Raw genomic sequence first — 23,034 nt, 5'->3', positions numbered from 1 at the left:
AGTCCGAACTTGTGTGTGTATATTTAAAAAATAGTATTTAATTTAAATCACTGTTGCGCGTTAAAAATTCGAACAGCATGTGGCAAAAATGAATTAAGGTGACGTGTTGTCTTTGTTTTTATAGATAAGAGGCGACGGCTCCTCATGGAGAACTTAATATATTTGTGAAGGGGGTGATCACCATCCTTCATAACTTTCTCCATTTTACTTAGACAGAATCTCTTGAACAGTTCTTCCACATTGGAAATTGGGTGAGCATAACTCCTGGCTTTATGAATTATTCGATCAATTTTCTTAATGTTACAAATACTGGCATTTCCACACCATGCTGTAATACAAAAAGTATTCCTCAAGAAGAGGAAGAAAGACTATTTGTGTCTGGGTTAAGACCTTTTGTTTCTCCCACAGTGTGCAAGGAGGTCAAGTACAGCCTTCTACCCCACTATATTGTTTTCCAACTTGTTTCTGTCTTTATCTTGGAATGGGATTACTTGGTTTTGTCCTGTCCCTGGCTGGGAGAGAAACTGTCAAATGTATAGTTATAAATGCGAGAGATGATATTTATTCCTTGTAAATCCTCTCTGTTATTAAAAAATATATAACTATATGTAACTAATAAAATGAAGTAATTCAATTACCGATAAATTGGAGTAAAGCAAATTATTTCTTCTATACATCAATATTTATTTCAACAATTTGGAAATTTGTTACAAAATCACTAGTAACGATTTATGACTTCTGAAAAAAAACAAACCCCACAAAGCACCTCCCCCCCCCCTCCCCTTCCATAATCAATCTATCACACTTCAAAGCCACTGTCAAATCCTCCTGGATCATCTCTGTCCTCCTCGGGATCTACCGGGTCCTGACAAAAGAAAAAAGAATTGAATAAAAAGATGGACATTGCATCACTTAAATTAATCAGTACACTTTTTCAGAGGTGTGTGTCTGAGTGAGCGGCTATGCGGTCTAGTGGTATGACACTCTCTTTTGGACCGGAAGGTCCTGGGTTCGAGCCTCGATCAGCGCATAGTTGAGTCCTTGGAAAAGACTCTTTACTCACATTCTCTCACCGTACTCATGTGTAAAATGAGTACCTGGCCGTTTACAGCGTTGTCTCTGTCTGAAAAAAAAAATTGTAACATCGCCTAACAGGCGTCATGTCCCGTCCTAAATGTTAAATGTTGCTGTTGGCCAGGGACCCCTTGTAAAGCGCTTTGAACACATTTAGTGGATATTGCGCTATATAAAAGCTCTATTTTTTGGGAGGGCTTGAGGGTTTGTTTGTTTTTTAGGGGTGCCCATTCAGGTGGAAAAAAATTTACTGAACTTTTACTTGCACACATTGACTGCTGAGCACTGAACTCTAGTAGATAGACTTTAACATACTTACTTATTTTCCATTCCATTGGCACGTGATTGGGAAACATACAGATGTATTTTTTAAATATACTGAATTCCGTAAAGATACGGAAAATTGGCAACATTTTCATTATGTTGTAACGTGACAATTTTAACTAATCATAGACTGTATTTTTTTATTCACACTCTATAATTTATAGCTTTGTTCAAGGCTATCACCACCAAATGGTTTGTTCAATGAGATGAATGCATAGACAATGCAATCTTATTCCATTGAATACTGATGCAACCATTATGAGTAATATATTCGTTAATTATTTTGCAGTTAGATTTGTCTCTCACTGTTTTTCATTAACCCTCTCCTTATCAACTACAGGGAAAATCGTCACATTCGATACAATACAACCAACATTTTTTATTAATCAGAAGAGTTTTGTACATCACACATTTTTTTTGAAAAAACTTTTTTGCAAAGCTTGTTATGCTACACAAAAACTATGTATAAGTAGATACTTGTATCTCCTCAATTTGAGTGTAAACGATCAAGTTGTCCTGAAAAAAGGTCCTTACGGAGAGAGTTAAGACATAAAATGTAACTTAATTTCATGGCCGCCGCTTAATTGGGACCATGTGTTGGGAACAAAGCCATTCCAATAAACCGGCTTGGACTGCACTAAATATGTCTGATATAAAAAGGGCAAATCTGTGAAAAAATGGAAGATGCAGCACTGCAAGTGGTTACATTTAGATCTATCAAATTCAGGACTGACCCTCATCTCTCTGGTGTCCAGGTCCTCCCCGTACTGGATGGTCTGGTCAATGTGCACCAATAAATCTGTCATGTTGTCTTCATCGTTGTAGTCCAGAGGAAGGAAATGGACCAGGCTGAAATCATCCAGCTGAGGACATGATTCAACGGATACATATCTTATTAAAGATAGTATGAATAACAATGTGAAATTTAATATATGTTGACTACCCCATTATCTCATTCATCTGTAGTGTTTCAATTATCCTGTTTTGTTGATAAAGGGAAAACCTGAAATGTCCATTCTGTTTTCGTATATTAAATTGAGGCTTACATTCAATTTCACATTGTTATTTATTTCTTTGAGATTCAAGCAGCAACATTTACAAGAAAGATAGTATATCAAGGCACAATATAGATAATGATTCTTTTGGTCATAATCATTAAAAAAAAAACAAAAAAAAACCCCAAAAAATCAGCTACTCAACCACAGCTAGGTGGACAGGGAGGTCTTAAAAAAAAATAATTTCAATTTTACCCATGATCAATCTTGGTCCCTTTGCATGTGCGTGAAGAAAGTGCTCTAACAACTGAGCTTTTGGGGCCTCCACAAAATAAAACTATCAATTATATATCTATTTTAAAACAAAAATATCCACACACAACCACGCTCCTCAAAAAAAAAAAATTCTTTTTAAAGTCTTCTTGTTACCAGCTGAGCCATTGCCTTGTTTAGAGACAGGAACTTGGGACCAAACGCTTTATCCTGGAATTCTGCCGTTAACAATTCATTGAGGTCTGGTTCCAAGTATCTGCCAATACAGAAACATCAGAAATATATATATATATCCTCCAAGGACTCAACTATGCACCGAGCAAGGCTCGAACCCAGGATCTTCCGATCCAAAAGCGAATGTCATACCACTAGACCACATAGCTTCACAAAATGTATAAAATAGTGCAGCTTCTGCAATATCAATTATTGTCATGTGTGTGTGTGTGGATCACATGACAATTCCCACCAAATAACAAAATTGTGGTTAGTCTCTTTACTCACATTCTCTCACCGTACTCAGGTGTAAAATGAGTACCTGACCGTTAACAGCATTGTCTCTGTCCGAAAAAAATTTAATTTAGCCTAACAGGCATCATGTCCCGTCCTTCATGTCAAATGTTGCTGTTGGCCAGGTACCCCTTGCAAAGCGCTTTAAGCACGTTTAGTGCTCAATTTTTTTTCTTCTCTCAAATCACACTCGACACACTTTCTCAGTGAAAAAAAAATTTTGAGTGGTTAATTCATTTTGACTTTATATTTAAAGATGAGTGAAATTCTGGCCAAACACAATCTCAAATGAGGACCTGAGACCAAGAGCGGAAGTCTCTGGAGAGTCTCATTAAAAGGAGAAAATGGCAATGGTTGGGGCATGTCTGTCGTAGACCTGATAAAACACTGTCAAGGAAGGCTCTGCAATGGTCACCCCAAGGAAAGAGGAAGCGAAGTCGCCCCAAGGACACTTGGAGACGTATATTTGACACAGACATAAAGCAGAGAGGTCTGTCCCTCAAGGTGGCCCCAAGAATAGCTGCTGACATGACCAGCAGGTGGAGATCCCTTGCATCGCCTCAAGTAGGCCCGGAGAGGATTGAATGATATTCTGAAATACCAAAATGGCAGTGCAATACATGTAAGATTATCCAACAAAGTTTTCATTACCTGTCGAGCTGTTTACGAGCTGACTTTCCTAACAGATCCACTTTGGACAGGACATTGACATGAGGGACTTCCAGACTGACCATGGCAGCCAAAGCCGTCAGGGACCCCGATAAGTATTTAGACACATCTACCAAAAATTGAGCATCCAGCAGGAAAACAGCACACACACGAAAGTTCCAATCCTGCAGTTTTCCAACCAACTGTTTCATGACTGGAATGTGAGTATATAATTCTATCTGACCTGTGGACAGAATGAAGAAATTGGCAAAGTAAAACATATACATCATTAGTACTCTTCAAAAGATGGATCACAAAATTTAATAGTAGTAGTTAACAAAATGGCATTAAAATAACCGATTGTAATTTTCTCCTAAGTGCAACATGCAAAGTATGAAAAAGCAGGAACTTTTCTGTGATTCGAAGCTTCTAGAAGCAGTGGATTGTAAAAAGTAATAAATGAAAATAAATATAACAGCTTTCAAAAAAGAACAAAATTCCGAACTCAGAACATTTCAGGCTCAAAACCCTTCTTCAGCCAACCACAAAAAAAACAATGAAAACCGAAATACTTTACTAAAAAAAAAAAAACAGATCAACAGCAGAGAAATCTGGGAAATCTTTTTTTTTTAGTAGTAATGTATTTATGTTTTCATTGTTTTTAGTTGTTAGCTGAAGAAGGGTTTTGAGCCCAAAACATTCCATGTTTGTTATTTTGTACCTTTTTGAAGCTGTTATATTCATCTTCATTTACAACTTTTCTGTGACAATTAAAATTTACAATCGAAATGTTACACAATCCACTTCACTCTTTGTCACAATCTAATTACCAAACAAAACTAGGTTGAAAAAAAAAAAAAAAGAACAAAGGCAGAATCAAATACATTTCATAGAACCATCAGGGAATTTATAATTACCAATTATTTTTAATTTCCTCATTTCCAAAGATAATCACATTTTGAATTAATTTAAAACTAAATTCCCAACACCTTTATTCTCTCAAATCAATTACATCCCTTTATATTACAATTTTATTTAAGTTAAATAGAAGAAATAGATTCTAGTTGAATGTCTTAATGAAAAAACAAAACAAAAAAAAAAAAAACGTTCTGAAATTAATTTGTATTCAAATAGTACAATCTGGCAGATTCTAACCAGGGCAATCGAAGAGAATATAATCATCTTCCTGGTCATCCAGCTGCTCTTGAAGCCATTCAAAATTCTGTGCCAGGTACCTGAATAAAAACAAGACAATTATCACATTAAAAATAGAATTTAGCCCAAGTTTTATACAGATGATTATAAATTCAATTTTTTGGCATCTAAATAAAAATACACTTGAGCTTATATTTTGAACAATAGTCCATTGGTCAAATTCAATGTTTTATCCACTTACAATGTTAATTTTTTTTTAAATGCCCTTCTACCACGACATCATAAGATATTGTCGCCTAGGCATTCCACGAAGGAATATAGATAATCCATCGAACAAGATGTCTGATGTCTGATGTCAACAGGAATCACCCATGTTGTCCAAATGAGCCAATTGGGGGTTACTAATCTTGCCCAAGGAAAAAAACGAAAGCACCCGAAGCGGGGCTCAAACCCAGGACATTCTGGGTCACAGTAAATAAAAACGGTATTATTCCGGGTGATTTGTGCAGCTTTGTGGTCTTACGGTATGACACTTGCTTTCAGATCGGAAGGACCTGGGTTTTAGCTTTGCTCAGCACATAGTTGAGTCCTTCTTTCACCGTGCTCAGGTGTCAAATTAGTACCTGGTCATTAGCCTCGTCTCTGTTGGAAAAAATTGTAATATCACCTAACAGGCGTCATGTCTTGTTCTACATGTTACACATGTTGATGTTGGTCAAGGACGCTTTGTAAAGCACTTTGAGCAATTAGGCCCATGAAGCCAGAGTTTAATCTGTTTCTATGGTGAGAAATGGACAAAAGCAATTGCTTGCTGCCCTTGGATAGGATGCTAGCCTATCACAAAGTATGTACTTTTCAGCAGATCCAGCTACTCAATCACTGCCGGCCGGGTGGACATGGGGTTCAAAAGAAATCGTGACATCACCCGGAATCTATCACTGTCTCTATGCATGCGAAGCTAGTGCTCTACCAACTAAGCTATCGGGACCCCCTTGCCTTACTTTACGTAATCCCATTTGCTCCTTGTGGAACACAGGGCCTCTACGAGCATCTGCCATCTGCTTCTGTCTCCATGTCTCTTTCGGATGTCCCACCTTTCGAGTCCCTTAGGTGTTCCAATCCAGGGATTGGTGTGATCCCCCTACTACTATAATATTGCCTGCAAAATCCTTCTTTTTTTTTTTTTTAAACTGAAAATCTCAAGAAAGTTGAAAACTTGCAACTGCCCCCCTAATATTTCCATTTATCATACAATAATGTAAACTCCCTAATATTTCCATTTTTCATACAGTAACGTAAACTCACTCCATACAAAAGACAAGTCCTCCATTAGGACCAAAGTTTAAACTCGCATCCTCCATAGCATCGTCTATTTGAATCAAGTCTCGGATATCTGAAGATTCAAATAGAAATCTCTTTGAGTGAACTTTTCTAAAAGGTAAAATAATGTAAATGTTGCTGTTTGAAGCTCGAAGAAATAAATGATAATGTGAAATTGAATGTAAGCATTTTATTCATCTGTAGTGTTTCATTCCTCCTGTTGATAAAGGGGAAACCCAAAACATCCATTCTATCTGTTTTTGTAATTAAATTAAAGCTTACATTCAATTTCACATTGTTATTTAAAAGGTAAAAAAACACCAGCATAATGACGACTTAAATGAATTAAATTTTTTAAAAATCACATATTGCCTCTTAAAACAGGAGATTAATTAGATCCTAAATACCAACAATTTGTATCAAACATAAGAATTAAATTCAAGTGTACATTTAAAAAAAATAAAAACAAAAAACACACACACAAATACACACACAATCTCTCTCTATAATTGATCAATCCCACTCTCACAATCAGCAATCTTTTCCTTCAATTGATAAAATGATATTAATGATGATGATAATAACAATAATATTTATAACAACGACAATAATAATACTACTACAAATAATAATAATAATCGCCCCTAAAAAATTAATTGTACCTCGATGTCTCTGGTGATCTTCTTCATTGAAGTATGATTCTTTGTTTGTTTGTTTATTTCTTAAATTAATAACGCCAAAACCAATTTACTTTCACAATAATCTCTACATCATATGGGAGATAGTTGGTGATATTTCTTGGACCAGCCATTTCATTCAAAAGAGTTAAAGAGTCAGTGGCTTAGTGCTACAATGTCTTTTCTTGTGAGAAACGATGTTGAGCTTGATCAGTGAGGAGTTGGGTGACAATGATTGCAAAACTCGAGTTCTGACATTATGTCGTTTGGTAAGGCACTTTATCCACACTACCCCACTGTACCTAGGTATGAATGAGTACCGGCTAAAGCTATATATATTTTTACTTTAGACTATATGAAATACAGCGCTATGTTGTCAAGTGGTATGACATTCGCCTTCGGACTGGAAGCTCGTCCTGCACTCAGTGGTGTATAGTTGAGTCATTGAAAAAGGATCTTTACTCACATTCTCCTGCTGCAGAGACGCCAACTTTAAATTTGGCTCACAGGAGTTTCAGGCACCACTCGTAGGAATTTCAATGCCGAAAGAGGAATTTCCGCACACAAGAAAAAGGAATTGGAATGGTATTGTGTTTACATATTGTATTGTTCTAAATAGATAACTGATTAGAATTATATCATGATACATAAACACATTGCCAAATACAATCCCAACGTTTCCTTATTTCAAATGAAGTAAAGCTCCAAAACCTCATGGTAGACATTGTAGTACTGGTGGTAGGAGGATGATGTGGTGTTGGTGGTTGTACTAATAATGGTAGTGATGATGAAGATGTGATAATCGTTGTTGTTAGTGGTAGTGATGATGATATGGTGGTGGTGGTGGTGGTTGAAGTAGTAGTGGTAGTGATGATGTGGTGGTGGTTGTAGTAGTGGTGGTAGTGATGATGTGGTGGTGATGGTGGTTGTAGTACAAATGGTAGGGATGATGATGTGGTAGTGGTGGTTGTAGTAGTAGTGGTAGTGATGATGTGGTGGTGGTTGTAGTAGTAGTAGTGGTAATGATGATGTGGTGGTGGTTGTAGTGGTAGTGATGATGTGGTGGTGGTGGTTGTAGTAGTACTGGTCGTGATGATGATGTGGTGCTGGTGGTTGTATTAGTAGTGATAGTGATGATGATGTTGTAGTGGTTGTAGTAGTAGTAGTAGTAGTAGTAGTAGTAGTAGTAGTAGTAGTAGTAGTAGTAGTAGTAGTAGTAGTAGTAGAAGTGATGATGATGATGTGGTAGTGGTGGTGTGGTTGTAATAGTAGTAGTAGTAGTAGAAGTGATGATGATGATGAGGTGGTGGTGGTGGTGGTGGTGGTGGTGGTGGTGGTGGTAGTAGTAGTAGTAGTAGTAGTAGTAGTAGTAGTAGTAGTAGTAGTAGTTGTAGTAGTAGTAGTAGTAGTAGTAGTAGTAGTAGTAGTAGTAGGTAGTAGTAGTAGTAGTGATGACGATGTGGTTGTTGTGGTTATAGTAGTAGTGGTGGTAGTGATGATGTGATGGTGGTGGTTGTAGTAGCAGTGGTAGTGATGATGATGTGGTGGTGGTGGTTGTAGTAGTAGTGGTAGTGATGAAGATGAGGTGGTGGTGGTGCTTGTAGTAGTAGTGGTAGTGAGGATGTTGTAGTGGTGGTTGTAGTAGTAGAAGTAGTGATGATGATGTGGTGGTGGTGGTTGTAGTAGTATTAGTGGTAGTGATGATGTGGTGGTTGTAGTAGTAGTGGTAATGATGATGTGGTGGTATTGTAGTAATAGTGGTAGTGATGATGTGGTGGTGGTGGTTGTAGTAGTAGTGGTAGTTGCAGTTATGATAATGTGGTGGTGGTGGTTGCAGTAGTAGTGGTAGTGATGATGTGGTGGTGGTGGTGGTTGTAGTAGTAGCAGTTATGATGATGTGGTTGTGGTGGTTGTAGTAGTAGTGGTAGTAATGATGTGATGGTGGTGGCTGTAGTAGTAGAGGTAATGACGATGTAGTGGTGGTGGTGGTTGTAGTCGTGGTGGTGGTGGTTGTAGTAGTAGTGGTAGTGATGATGATGTGGTGATGTAGTAGTCGTAGTGATGATGTGGTGGTGGTGGTAGTAGTAGTAGTGGTAATGATGATGTGGGGGTGGTTGTAGTAGTAGTGGTAGTGATGGTGTGGTGGTGGTGGTTGTAGTAGTAGTGATAGTTGCAGTGATGATGATGTGGTGGTGGTGGTGGTGGTTGCAGTAGGAGTGGTAGTGATAATGTGATGCTGGTGGTTGTAGTAGTAGTGGTAGTGATGATGATGTGGTGGTGGTGGTTGTGGTAGTCGTGGTAGTGATGATGATGTGGCGGTGATGATGTGGTGATGGTGGTTGTAGTAGTAGTGATGATGATGTGGTGGTAGTGATTGTAATGGTGATGGTAGTTGTGGTAGTGATGATGATGATGTGGTGGTGGTGGTTGCAGTTGTGGTAGTGGTGATGATGTGGTGATGGTGGTTGTAGTAGTAGTGGTAGTGATGATGATGTGGTGGTGGTGATTGTAATGGTGATGGTAGTTGTGGTAGTGGTAGTGATGATGATGATGTGGTGGTGGTGGTTGCAGTTGTGGTACTGATGATGATGTGGTGGTGGTGGTTGTAGTAGTAGTGGCAGTAAAGATGATGTGGTGGTGGTTGCAGTAGTAGTGGTAGTGATGATGGTTGTAATACTAGTGGCAATGATGATGATGTGGTAGTTGGAAAAAAAAGGGGGGGGGGGGGGTATCCTTGGAACAAATTGACCTCACCGGAATTTGACGGAAGTTGCCCGGGGCCCGGAATTTTTTGCTCCAGACCGGAGTTTTTTCCGGTGAAACCGGAGTTTTGGCATCACTGTCCTGCTGTACTCAGGTGTAAATAGAGTACCTAGCTGTTAACAGCATTGTCTCAGAAAAAGAAAAAAAGTGTAATATCTCCTAACAGGGGTCTTGTCTTTTCCTACATGTTAAGTGTTGCTGATGGCTAGGGACTCCCTTGTAAAAAGCTCTGAGGCTAGGATATTGCTTTATATAAATCTTCAAGTATGAAGTAGAGATTTGGCTTCTGATGTAGCCTACTGGGGGATAAATGAAGAACTATGAAACGCATTGAGCAGGGAAATAAACTATATATAAATTTTCATGTTTATGAGTATGATCTTTTTCTAGTTCAAAATTACCAGCCATCACTTCATAATCAAAATGTTCAGCTGCAGGGTCAAGGTTAACGACTTGAACACTTCTTCGCATGGCCTCGCAGTGCTTTGAGAAATTGCTGCAGTAAGTGGACTGAATGAAAAAAGGGAAAAAATAATGTGTATATGAATACTACGACTTCCATGTTATCAATGGACAAATTGTAATTATTAATATTAATACTTGCTTCAGTAGCTATACATTCAGTGACAAAAGATGTGAAATATTCATTTATGAGAGCCAATAGAATTACAGATTAATATAATGAAAAAATAAAATCAAAGTAAAGATTCCATTATTCATCTTCAAGGGAAATATTTCTTTAGGGTCTATCACCTGAAAAGATTGAGTTAACTCGGGCATCAACGGCAGAGCATCACAGCAAAGTGAGCAATAGGGGCTGAAGTTTAAAAAACAGATCTCCCTGGCGAAAGAATAATGCCTTACTCACCCAGGGGGTTAACAGTAAAAATTTATAAATACTTAACAAGTACTAGCTGAATTTTTCCCAGTACTTAAAATATCACTCACTCTTTTAGTCATTATGGGTTTTAATTAGTTGAAATGTCCAATAAATATTACTATTTAAGATAAGTTTCAATTTTATCAGTGGTGTGATTTTCCTAATTTCAAAAACAATTTGCTGAGTTGGTTGCCGCCAGCAGACACCATTATGACTTACTGTGTTTCCCATCAGTTGCGATATTGCAAAAGATGGCAAACATTATGTTTTATCAGGTTATAGTATCTTTAGTTATGGTTGATGGGGAGTTCTGGGGGTCTCCCCCCAATATTAAAAAAAATCCCCTCTTTAAGTGTGCTGTGAAACTACGTGTTTATAAAGACATCATATTTAAGAGGTCCTAGTTGGGAGGCTTTCCCAGAGCTCCTCGTGCTAAAGGAAATAGCCCAAATATTCCCTCAACTAACCCTAAGAAAAAATAAAACCCAGTACCTTTAACTAACCCTAATACTAATAGGAAAAGCAAACAACCTATCATCTTATGACTAACTCAAAAGAAAAATAATAATCCGACCTCGAGCTAACCCTAATTTTTTAAAAACACACCTAGGACTGCTTTCCATACTCAATACTTCACAAAACAAAATGGCGGCAAAAAAACCCAAAAAAACAATAGTTGTATTATTAGGAAAGTTTAAATCTATCAAGGTTTGTTCTAGTTTTTAAAATGCTACTACTACTATATATTGACAAATTGAAAAAATAAACTCATGACAAAAGATCCACAGTGAAAATACAAATTGAAAGAAATGCTAGAACGAGGAGCTTTCGGAAGGCCTCCCATCCTCCTAGTCTAGGCCTAGGCATGTAGAAAATTGAAAGGCTGCGGCTATTCGGACTCGAGTCTGAAAAGTCTCCCATGGCTATTCAGACTCAAATTCTGTGACTGTGGTATAAATTAAAAGCTTTTCTAACAACATAACACCGTTTCCAAATAAAATAAGGATAAAGAAAAAACATTGTGATAGTGTGAGAAAGGCAAAAATCCTTCTACAGTCCAAAGTAGGGGTCGGGGTGTATGAGCTGATAGTGATATGAATATGACTATGGGCAAAACAGAATTTCTTCTGAACTCTTTATCTTTATCTATTTCTTTATCAGTTCCACCCTCTGCCTACTACCCACAGTATCGTCCTCCCCTCTGTATGCGCACGCACATTGAAGTCCGAATAGCCACTGGAGACTATTCAGACTCGAGTCCGAATTGCCTGCTCTCTTCGAAATTGAAATCGGTAATTAAATTGACTTTTCCTGCTACCTTTCCACATCCAGCGGGGCCGATGACAAGCTGTGCATATCGCATTATTGAAAATTATTTTAATATTTAAGAACTGCGGTTCTGTATATCAGAAAAAATCAGTCGGTCTCGTTATCTAAGTTGAGACAAAAACATCCCTGTTCAATCTGCAGTTTTGCAAAAGCTACTTTCGATTTTTGATTTCGGACGAAAAACTTATTGCAGTTTTAAAAAGTTCTTTTAAAACTTCTTATTTAAAATCATTATTAGTATCGAAGTAAGACTAACGTTACAAGAAAACGATAAGAATTTTTTGTTCAAGAAAATATGTTTTAAAATTTATTTCATCTAGAAATTTAAATAATCTTTGTCAGACATTTTCATGTTGATGTCAATGGAGCTTAACGTTTCAGTAAAAAGTAATTTTCTCTTTTCATATCGATACTAGCCTTAAGTAATACGATACGGAAATCTTGTGCGAAAGAGAGATAGGAAGGAAACGTAATCCGGAAGAGATCGACGATCCCTGAAAATAAGGAACTGAAAAGCTTTACTTTTTGTCATTGTTTTTTATTCAACTTCTCAAAATGCCGGTAAGTAATTATTCCTTTACATTATGTAAAGAGTGTGATTTAAGCAAATACTGAACGTTGTCGAGTTGGCAACCACTAGTCAATTCACCGACAAATAAATTGGATCCTCCAATCGTCTACCCCCGCCCCTTTTTGTACTGTACTTTTGTTATTTTTATTCATTTCTATTTCTCCTCCTGTATCTAAACTTTTGATTTCGAGGAATTGTTACCCCCATTTGAGATGCTTTTAAAGCAATTGATTTATAACCGGGAGTTATCTAAATGAATTAAAATGTCAGAGAACTAACCTAACTTACAGCCTACGCGACAAAGTAAACATATCTGCTACACACTCACTCTATACAGTCTCTCTCACTCACTCAATCCTCTCTGGGCCTGCTGGCATTTGAGGCGATGCAAGGATCTCCACCTGGTCCTGTCAGTAGCTATTCTTGGGGCCATCTTGAGGGACAGACCTCTCTATTTTAGGTCCCTTTCTATGACTGATGAATGGTACGTCTCCAAGTCTCTTTGGGCGGGGCGGCCTCGCTTCCTCTTTCCTTGGTATCAAATATTTTATATTTGGTAGTCTTCCACTTAATGTAGGCTGTCGTCGTTATTTATTCTACCCAAATATGTACCATGTATGGAATATCTTACATCCGGTATCAAGTTTTGTTCATCTATGTGGTCTTGTTGTTTGACTCTCGCCTTTGAATCAAAAGGTCCAGAGTTTGAATTCTGCTCTGAGCAATGCATAGTTGAGTCCTTGGAGAAGACTCTTTACTAACATTCTCTCACTGTATTCAGCTATAAAATGAGTGCCTGACCATTAACAGCGTTGTCTCTGTTGGTAAAAAAAAAATTGGAATATCACCTAACAGGCGTCACGTCTCTTCCTACATATTAAGTGAAGAATGATCATTCCTTTGTTTAGAACTCAATTTGATTTATTGCAGATAACAAATGATGAATCATTCTGCAGAGAAGACGTAAGCGATAAACATATTATTCCACAACCAAAGAGAAGTTAAATGAACTTAGTAATAGTAACAATAATGGTAATAAATAACTGTATATCCCCCCCAAGTTCATGTGCCTATCAAAGTCATTTGTCGGAGCTATGTAATTTCTGTCACTTCTAGTAATAATAATAATGGTAATAACTGTACATTAAGTGCTTCTGTTGGTTGGGTACCCTTCTAAAGTGCTTTGAGCACATTTAGTGGATATTGCGCTATATTAAATGCTCTTGCAATGCTCTAGTTTGAGGATACACATCAGACTGTCAGGAGGTTATCATGCCCATAGTTTTTTGGGGTTTTTTTTATCTGGTGTGGTATTCAACAGCGACAGTAATTGGAATCCTCAGTTTGTAAATGTTGGGGTAAAAGAGGTATTATGTTCAGTTCTATTTACAGATCTGTCCAATTTCAAAATTCCATTTCAGGCTTACCATTCAACCTTCCTGGATCCTCCAAAACTTATAGGTAACATGGCTCTACTTCCAATCCGTACACAATATAAGGGACCGGCACCAAAAGACAGTGAGTAATAAATAGCTTTATCTTTATGAACAAATGACAAATGTTACATTGCAAACATAGATTTTTTTTTAATGACTTTTATTTGATTTATTTAATATTGTGTTAATTTCTTAAAAGTTATTCTTTTTTTTTCTTTTCTTTCTCTTTTTAAATATTTTTTTTGGTAAAGTTGAAATTATTTCAAAGGAAAAAGTAGAAATTAAACTGTACAGTACGGGCATCACCTATAAACCCACTTTGTAATATCAATATTCAGCTTCAAGTAACCTATACTTTTTTTTGATATCACTTCATTCTTCAATTCTGAAGATTCCGCAAACCGTAGAATTTTTCTTTTATTGGAGAGGTTTGACTATTCCACTGTCTCAAATGTCGAAATGGTATGAACGAGTACAAATGAGCATCCACTCTTGAGTGGGGAACCACAAACTTGGATAGCTTCCTCTTATTTTGTTGAATATCACCGAGGGGAGATTTCAGACAAAGCGATTTTTGTGTATTATGATGGCTATGTCTCACTCAGTCTGCCCTATATTTTTCTCTTTTGATAATGCCAATAATAATGATAATAATAAAAATAGAACTTTATTGTCCAAAGAAATGGAAATTCATTTTGGTTCATATTGATGCCAATATAAAACACAATTATTGTATTGTGGGGGCAGCAGGGCTCAGCGGTGCGGTTCGAATACCCGCTGCGTTGTCCGGCCTTGAGCAAGTCACCTTGTCCTAGCTCAGTTTGCGGCGCTGCACTGCAGCTGACACCTGGGTTTTTCCAGTCTTCCCTTGGCAATAGACCCTGAAGACAAATTTTACTCTTAAGGGATGAATAAAGGGAATTTGTTATTTATTATATATATACACGTACACATCCCACACTCACGTAGGCTAACATACACATGCACACACTTGCACAATTGACTATTACTCATCACTCAACTAGAGTAGAAACAAATATTACATCACAGCAGAGAAGCAAACATGAAAAGATAATAACAAAAAAAATAATCATCAAGATGATGGCAGTGGTGATGATGATTATGACTACTACAGGGACAGTGACGATGACAATGATGGTTAGGATGATGTCAATGTAAACTGTAAATAAGGAATTGATATCTGTAAAAAAAATATAAAAATAAAGATATATTCTCATTCTTTGTAATATTTCCCTTTTTTTTTCTTTATTTAAAATCCAGCTTCAAATTATGACATTATTGATGAAGCCATTTACTACTTCAAGGCCAATATTTTCTTCAGAAACTACGAAATCAAGGTAAGGGGACTGTATTTTATAATATTGATTACTTCTATTGAATTTGGAATGAATTGTTTGGGGTTTATTTATATATATATTATATATATATAGTTTTCTGTTAAGTCCATTTTTTTGCTATCTGCTTGTCCCAAACTCAGTTGCAGTTGGTGGAGCATTTCCTTCACACACAAAGGGACCATGATCAATCCCGAGTGTGGTTGAGAATTTTTATCTCCCAGCAGTGATTGGGTAGCTTGGTCTGTTAGATCACGTAGAAAGTACTTTGCGTTAAAATATCGTCCTATCCAAAGGATAGCAAGCAATTGCTATTGTCAGTTTCACATTAAAGACACTGGGATAAACTCCGGCACACAGGATGCATGAGTCCAAAGTGTTTAGATTGTGTTTTCTTCCAGATTTTATTGCTTATGTGGAACTATTTGGAACGTTGAATGAATAATGAGGAGGGTGCTAGAATCAATGCATTTGCTGCTGCCTTAAGTTAGGTTGTGTTGAGTTTAAATTCTGCATTATTTTGAGAATTTAAAAAAACCGAAACAAAACATATTGAGATTTTTCATAGAGCAATAATTACTATAATGTGCTCAAAGCAATTTACAAGGGGTTTCAAGCCAATAGCAACACTTGACATGTAGTACGAGATCCATGCTTCTAATTGGCAATTACATTTGTTTTTTGTTATTTTGGATGGAGACAAAGATGTTGCCAGTCTAGTACCCATTTTACATCTGAGTGCAATGAGAAATGTGTAAAGTCTTTTGCAAGGACTCTGTACTCCCACAGCAGGACACGGCCCAAGATGATTGCCATAACATTAGGTCAAAAGCGGCTATGTGGTCTAGTGATATGACACTCTCCTTTGGATCGGAAGGACCAGGGGTCATGTCCTCCTCTGAGCAGCGCATAGTTGAAAGCTTGGAAAAGGCTCTTTACTCACGTTCTCTCACAATACTTAGGTTTAAAATGAGTACCTGGGTGTTAACAACATTGTCTTTGTTTGAAAAAATTTTAATATCGCCTAACAGACGCCATGTCTCGTCCTACATGTTATGCATTGCTGTCAGCTAAGAACCCTTTGTAGAGGGCTTTGAGCACTTTAGTAGTGGATGTTGCAATATATAAAAGCTCAGGTTTGTTTTTGTTTTTTTTAGACCACAACACCATACAATGAATTGATCATGAAATTCAATTCAGTGTTTTCAGATTCCCCCCCCCCCCCCTTATTCTTCTTAAATTAGATTGATTTGTTTATTCCATTATTGCTGTTGTACATTTCAGAGTGAAGCTGACAGAACCTTGATTTACATCACCCTTTACATCAGTGAATGTCTGAAAAAACTTCAAAGGGTATGAATGTGATTTTAATAATTGTATTGTTTTTTTGTTGTTGATTTTTTTACTTTTCCTGAAATAAAGGCCTTGTAAACAATTGGAAGATATCAGTGGTAGACCTGTCGACCATTATGATAAAATCGTAGAATTCTGAAATTTTGGCTCCGATTTCAGAACTAGGTCAGCATTTTAAAGTCATTAAAACTCATATTGAAATTGAAGGTGTGATTTTTAATTACATAATTTTAAGGATTTATAAGTGCTATTCATTCCCAGTGTGATTAAATTGTTGACCTATAAAGTTCACTAAGCAAAAACTATATTTTTATCTCCAAGAACTATGAATTTCCAGTAGGCAGATCTGTCAATGGGGACCATAAAATTGTCTTTCAAATAGAAAGTGAGGAAGTAAGGATAGGGGGGGGGGGGGGGGGGGGGATAAGATAGAAGAGGAAAAATAAATAGAAGAGACTGGTATTGTAGGGACTGGGACTGGTATTATTCCCGTGTGCAGTTGATGCTTTCTCTTATCTCTCTGTCCACCGAGCAGTGATTGGGTCGCTTGGTGGATAATGCAACGTGAAGGGCCATACTTATTCTAGATTGGCTTGCTTTGTTCAATCGCATTTAATTTTTGCTCATGTGGTTACACTCTGGTTAAGTTGATTTATTTTTCTGTTCCCCTGGGCATTGTCTTATCCAGAATCTACTGTAATAGTGTAAATTTGTATAAAGCCAACATCTCATGCAATATGAGGTCTAGGCGCTTGGTAGTATAAAGTAAATCTTATCTTATTTATGTATTGTTCTTTCCATATTTGGGACCTCCCCAGTGTTCTTCCAGAGTCCAAGGAGACAAGGACATGTACACGCTGGGAATCTCCAACTTCCCCATCCCTGGTGAATCAGGATTTCCTCTCAACGCCATGTTCCACAAACCAACAAGCAGACCTGATGAAGGTATGTGGAACTTTGCAAATGGTTAGCTAGACAGACATGCCCCTCTCATGTTTTACCACGGATGCCACTTTTCAGGGTTATCCCGGAATTGTGGGATACGAAATTACAGATACATGATGTTCAGAGATTGGCAAGTTATGGTTTATTTGTTTATCATCCTCTGTGTTCAATCTCTAACTAAATTCGAGGCATTTACATGGTCCGTGTAACAGAGCATTGTTTCACATCGCAAGCAAAGCTCAATTACTGAATTCTTTTCACCAAAATAAGACAGACCTCCTGGATTCTCCCCTATGACAAATATTTCCATGTTATTCAAATTGAGTGGGTTTGTTTTTGTTTTTTCAAATTTTACCATCATGGATTATGAAAATAAAAATAAAATTTAAATAATAAAAAAAATAAAAATAAAACAACATATAGCCACTGTGATGGGTAATGCAGCAACAGTGTTGCACAATCACGATTAACAAACAAAGGAAAATAGCTCATGAATGTTTAATTAATGGAAACTTTGGTTTATGTTCACTTTGAACTTTAAGCACGAAAATGCCTCCTCCCGATGACCATACTTTAAGGTGGCATAAACTGTATAGCATTTCACCCAAAGAGTAGCCTTCTGTGCTGCTCTGCGGCCTTGTGGTATGACACTCGCTTTCAGGTCGGAAGGTCCTGGGTTTGAGCCTCGTTCAGTGCATAGTTGATCCTTGGAAGACTACTCACATTCTCTCATCATAATCAGGTGTAAAATGAGTACCTGGCCGTTAACAGCTTTGTCTGTGTCTGACAAAATTGTATTATTCTTTATGTTATGTGTGCTGTTGGTCAGGGTCCTTTTGTAAAGCACCATGAGCACGTTTAGTCGATATTGCGCTATATAAAAAAGCTCAACCATTACATAAAGACACAATATCATCATGGCAAGGTTTTACTGTAACTGTCACAAAAACCTTTTGACTAGGCCATTATTCTTACAAACATTATCCTCGTAACATAAATAGATAACTTTAATTTAGAATTTGCATGACTATGTTCCATCTCTTAATGTTTCAGATACTATGCGTCAATACCTACAACAGTTGAGGCAAGAGACAGGCATCCGTCTTTTGGACAAAGTTTTTGACCAATCTGATAAGCCTAGCAAAGTAAGTTACCAACAAATGTTCATGATGATAATAATAATAATAATAATAACAATAATAATAATAATAACAATAATAATAATTAATAATAATAATAATAATAAGCATATTTATATAGCGCCTTTCATTGAAATCTCAAAGCGCTTTTTTTTTTTAAAGCCTTACTTAAAGCACTATTAAATTTAATTTTGCAAAGCATAATGCAAAGAAAAACAGAAAGAAAAAAAATTATCTTCTGAAAAGCACTATTCAAGACACCGCTGTCTTTAGAAAGTTGCAGACACCAGGACTCTTCCTACTCCACCTCTTTCTCTTTGCCTGTTTAATTTCTTCTTTTTTTTTTAGATTCTACTTCTTCCATCTCTTTTTACTCCTTCAAATAAATTAATTCCACAACTGAGCTTCGTTATTAGTGCTAATGAGAATTTTCAAAATTTAAAAAATAATCTAACGAAAGAAGACAAGGGTTCTGCCCAGAAGCTTTATATAGCAGTAAGTTGATCCATAAGTAATTTGTGTTTGGGAAAAATTGACCCTTTGATTGCTTTTCAAAAAGTCCATTTACTCAGTAGTCAATATCATTAAGATGGTCCCCAGGATGGTTGCAGCATAAAAATTGGGGTTTTTTTTTCAGCACCATATGCTGCATCTAGCTTTCCTTATACTTATTCCACCAGTTAAATTGCTGGCATACATTCAACCTAATGTGGATACGAGATTATTTGGGCCTTATTGAATGAAATTCGACTAAATTCAAGGTGCATTGCTTTTCTGGACGTTTTATTTTATCCCCCCTCTCCATATATTTGGGGCAGTGTGGCTCAGCAGTACGGTCTTTGTTTCATAGCTGAGTTCGATTACCCGCTGCGCTGTGTGACCTTGAGCAAGGCACCTCACCCTAGCTCAATTAGAGGTGCTGCACTGCGGCTGAGCCTGGGTTATTTCAGTCTTCATTTGGAATAGTAATCCTAGAGACAAATTTCCCCTATGGGATGAATAAAGGGAATTTTATTTATTCATTTATTTATTTTATTTATTTAAATAAAACCTTTCCCATATTTTTCAGTGGTGGATGTGTTTTGCCAAGAGGAAATTCATGGACAAGAGTTTGTCAGCCCCTGGTTATTAATAACGAAATCTGACGTTTGTAGATTTTTAGGGATGCTTGTCTAGTTTTCTGCATTTCACCATTCCATGAAATAAAAATGTAAAATAAGAGAATTTAATAAATTGTGATTTGACTTGGTGCTAAAACACCCTTTCTATCAGGACCTTTTAAAAAAATTTATTTAAAACTTCAAGACCACATCATATTTAAAAGTGTCAAATTAAAAAACTAAAGAGCTGGCACCGGTGTGAGATAAAGAACTGAACAAGTGTGTATGAAAGTGGCCAGACAAAGGAAGAAAAAAAAATAGTCGACGTCGACTGGAGATCGAACGTCAGACCTTCTGATTACTGGTTAGACGTGCTAGCACAGAAGGTCTGAGGTTCAATCCCCAGTCGAGGTCGACGGATTTTTGGGATTTTTTTTCTTGTATTTTTCTTTCTTGCTTTGTTTGGCACCTTTCATACACACTTGTTCAGTTCTTTATCAAACCGAAAGTGAAAGCGATCTAGTAAATTGATGACAGTGTCTTGCCATTCAAATTCTGTTCAGATCAAAGATAAAATGTTCAAATTCATTGTAGTAAGCATAAAGCCCTTTATCATTATTGGCATTGAATGCAAGCTCACTAGGAAGTAAATTGCACCATTTCTACACAATATGATTTTTGGAAGCATGCTGATAAAGGCCTTAATGATGAAACTATTTTTATTGTACGTTTAAATGTAAAGTCTCCTATAAACCATTCTGTCTACAGAAGGATCTTATTGTTTGACCTACATATCTTTTTCTTTATTTAAAATATGTGACAGAACCTCTCCATTTAGTGTTAATGTGATAATAAAGTATGAAAGTTGCTTTGTGTAAATGGGAAATAAAATAAAAGTCTTGAGTGGCATTAAGATTTTATCATTTTTGTTTCATATAAATATATATGTGGATAAATATAAAGTAATGTTACCAGGTCAGAATACAAGAATAATAGTTTCAATGTGTGCAAATTGTGTTTTGTGTGCATGAGTTGAGTTTGTGTTTTGTAACATTTGATTACTTTAAATAATAATGATAATACTGCTATTGTGCTGTATTTAAATAAACTATTATTTAATTTTAATAGGTTTTTTGTTGCTGGTCACAAAACATTTTTTTTTTACTCAACAGACATGATTTTCAAGGGAAAGAATATCTTCCGAAATAAGACATTTGCGCTTTTATATAATATATATATATACAGTGAAATTACTTTAAACCGAAAGAAGCTAAACCGAAAAATACCTTAAACCACACAGAATTTAATAAATTGTACTAGTTTCTTCATTATCTTTGTACTAATTCTTATGATGAACCGAAATACTTCTAAGCAGGACTTTCTTTAAACCGAAACAACTTGAGAGCACCTCCCTTTTTCTCTTTCTCTATTTTTCTTAAAAAATTAGGGAAGGTGGCCACACGCAATAATGCTCGGCGATATTAAACAAAGAGCGTAAGTAAAAGATAAGGGTGGAATGGGGGGGGGGGGGGGGGGGAGGGGGGGGTGGCAAATACTTCAATCGCTGCACTTGGGCTTGGCCAACACCACAATCGCGCAGACTGGAAAAGGAAGACAACGGGTGCCTGGTAGGAGAAAAATTAGGAAAGAGAGAGAGTTGGGGTGTAGAATCACGTAAGCGAGATGTTCTCACTCATGTGTTGATGCTTTGGAACTGACAAATTTTCAACATGACAATATGGGGGAGGGGGGGGGGGGTTAGCCAACTTACCATTGACATGCCATTTCATTTCCACTTAGTTTAAATGTGTGTGTGTGATGGGCTAAAGGGGAGGGGGAGGTTCTATGTAATTGGGCCTTTGAACCTTATGGCTTTTCAACAAAAGAGGGGTGTGTAGTAGACAGCTTAGCATTGACACTCCATTTCATTTCCATTTCACTTCACTTCTGAGTAGCTGCGCATCATTCATTATCAATTATTGCACAAGAACTTTCGATCTTTACATTTTACTAAAAGATGTCTAAAAGAAAACACTGTGCTTACACGTTTGAGTTTAAAATCAAAATACTATGTGAAGTCAATGAAAGAAAAGTTGATGAAGACGGAGATATGTAAAAAAACACGGCATCCTGAACTCAACTCTTTCAACAATTTTGAATGAAAAACGAAAACCCCCAAAAATATTTTTAAAATACACCAAAAAGAAACAAACAATTAAAATTAAAATAATTTTAAAAATGGTTACGAAGATGGCATTTATTCAACAACTCCATTTAAGGGGATACCCATGATACGATTAAATGAGCAAATTCCTTAAATAGTTACTACCCTTGAAAAACATCGCAAAACGGGAACTTGCTTTAAACCAAAATGGTTTAGAAGGTCCCCAATATTTCGGTTTAAAGTAATTCTACTGTATATATATCTATATATAGCTCAATATCCACTAGGGACCCTGACCAACACCAAAACGGAACCTTTAGAATGAGACATGACGCCTGTTAGGTGAATTTACAAAATTTTTTTTAGACAGGCTCATTTTACACCTGCGTACAGTTAGAGATTGTGAGTAAATAGCCTTTTCCAAGGACTCACTGCACAAATATGAGCCGAACGAGGGTCATACTCATACTACAAGACCACATAGCCGCATGAACATTTGGCCGTTTCCTATCATCCAAGGAAGCTCATTCCAAGACAAAAGACAGAAAGCTCCATGGAAAGGGAAATAATGTGAGATAGAAGTAAAAGACAGCAACAGTAACCTCCCTGCCGACCATGGGCAATGGGAGGTCAAAAGACCCCATCCAGGTTGTATTTTTAAGTGTGTGAATGTGACAGTATTTTAAACAGATGGGTTACCGCCGGACACAGTAGTGACAGGGTAAATCACTATCATCTCTTCTTTCAGAGCCATTATGTCAATGGAGTCGAAGAGTTTGTCCCGATTTCTATAGCATTAAACGGACAATAATAGCAGTTGCTTGCTACCCTCTGGATAAGACACTGGTCTATCACAAAGTATGTTGATATCAAATCTAACACTCCCAATTACCCAATAACTGCTGGGTGGCCAGGGGTTTCAGAAATAGATCTCGACTTCACCTGGGATTGTTATGTGTGTGTATGTTTTTAAGGGTATAGAAGACACGGTAAGTACCTCCCTGCCCACTGTGGAGGTAGGGAACC

The 23,034-nt window shown here is 36.9% G+C and overlaps 2 protein-coding genes across 2 annotated transcripts; one reads left to right on the top strand and one right to left on the bottom strand.

Moving 5' to 3' along the window:
* Nucleotides 1-663: 663 nt before the first annotated feature.
* On the bottom strand, nucleotides 664-12,118 carry LOC144967548 (GPN-loop GTPase 3-like). Its single transcript, XM_078904942.1, has 8 exons — nucleotides 11,935-12,118; nucleotides 10,138-10,246; nucleotides 6,282-6,369; nucleotides 4,977-5,056; nucleotides 3,825-4,065; nucleotides 2,823-2,922; nucleotides 2,133-2,261; nucleotides 664-865 (listed from the first exon to the last, which is right to left on the bottom strand). Exons 1-8 carry the CDS (start codon nucleotides 11,977-11,979, stop codon nucleotides 800-802), a joined length of 858 nt encoding a protein of 285 aa, XP_078761068.1. The 5' UTR covers nucleotides 11,980-12,118; the 3' UTR covers nucleotides 664-799.
* Nucleotides 12,119-12,380: 262 nt separating this feature from the next.
* Nucleotides 12,381-20,969, top strand: LOC144967547 (actin-related protein 2/3 complex subunit 3-A-like). Its single transcript, XM_078904940.1, has 7 exons — nucleotides 12,381-12,506; nucleotides 13,938-14,034; nucleotides 15,234-15,310; nucleotides 16,592-16,660; nucleotides 17,479-17,605; nucleotides 18,659-18,750; nucleotides 19,814-20,969. The coding sequence occupies exons 1-7, from the start codon at nucleotides 12,501-12,503 to the stop codon at nucleotides 19,874-19,876; spliced, it is 531 nt and encodes a 176-aa protein (XP_078761066.1). The 5' UTR covers nucleotides 12,381-12,500; the 3' UTR covers nucleotides 19,877-20,969.
* The last annotated feature ends 2,065 nt before the right edge of the window (nucleotides 20,970-23,034 follow it).

This window comes from Berghia stephanieae, chromosome 3 (genome assembly GCF_034508935.2).
Source record: "Berghia stephanieae isolate SIO BIC M18660-M18661 chromosome 3, UCSD_Bste_1.3, whole genome shotgun sequence".
Classification (NCBI taxonomy): Eukaryota; Metazoa; Mollusca; class Gastropoda; order Nudibranchia; family Aeolidiidae; genus Berghia; species Berghia stephanieae.
This window is presented reverse-complemented; position numbering and strand designations above follow the sequence as displayed.

What these genes read in the sequence shown, in the direction of transcription:
- LOC144967548 (XM_078904942.1), bottom strand. Translation starts at nt 11,979, where the DNA reads ATGCGATATGCACAGCTTGTCATCGGCCCCGCTGGATGTGGAAAG. An exon ending in GCCCCGCTGGATGTGGAAAG is followed by an intron (nt 10,247 to 11,934) that starts GTAGCAGGAAAA and finishes TTTTTCATTCAG; the next exon opens with TCCACTTACTGCAGCAATTT. An exon ending in ACAAGGCAATGGCTCAGCTG is followed by an intron (nt 2,262 to 2,822) that starts GTAACAAGAAGA and finishes TCATGTCCTCAG; the next exon opens with CTGGATGATTTCAGCCTGGT.
- LOC144967547 (XM_078904940.1), top strand. An exon ending in AACAAGCAGACCTGATGAAG is followed by an intron (nt 17,606 to 18,658) that starts GTATGTGGAACT and finishes TTAATGTTTCAG; the next exon opens with ATACTATGCGTCAATACCTA. An exon ending in AATCTGATAAGCCTAGCAAA is followed by an intron (nt 18,751 to 19,813) that starts GTAAGTTACCAA and finishes CATATTTTTCAG; the next exon opens with TGGTGGATGTGTTTTGCCAA.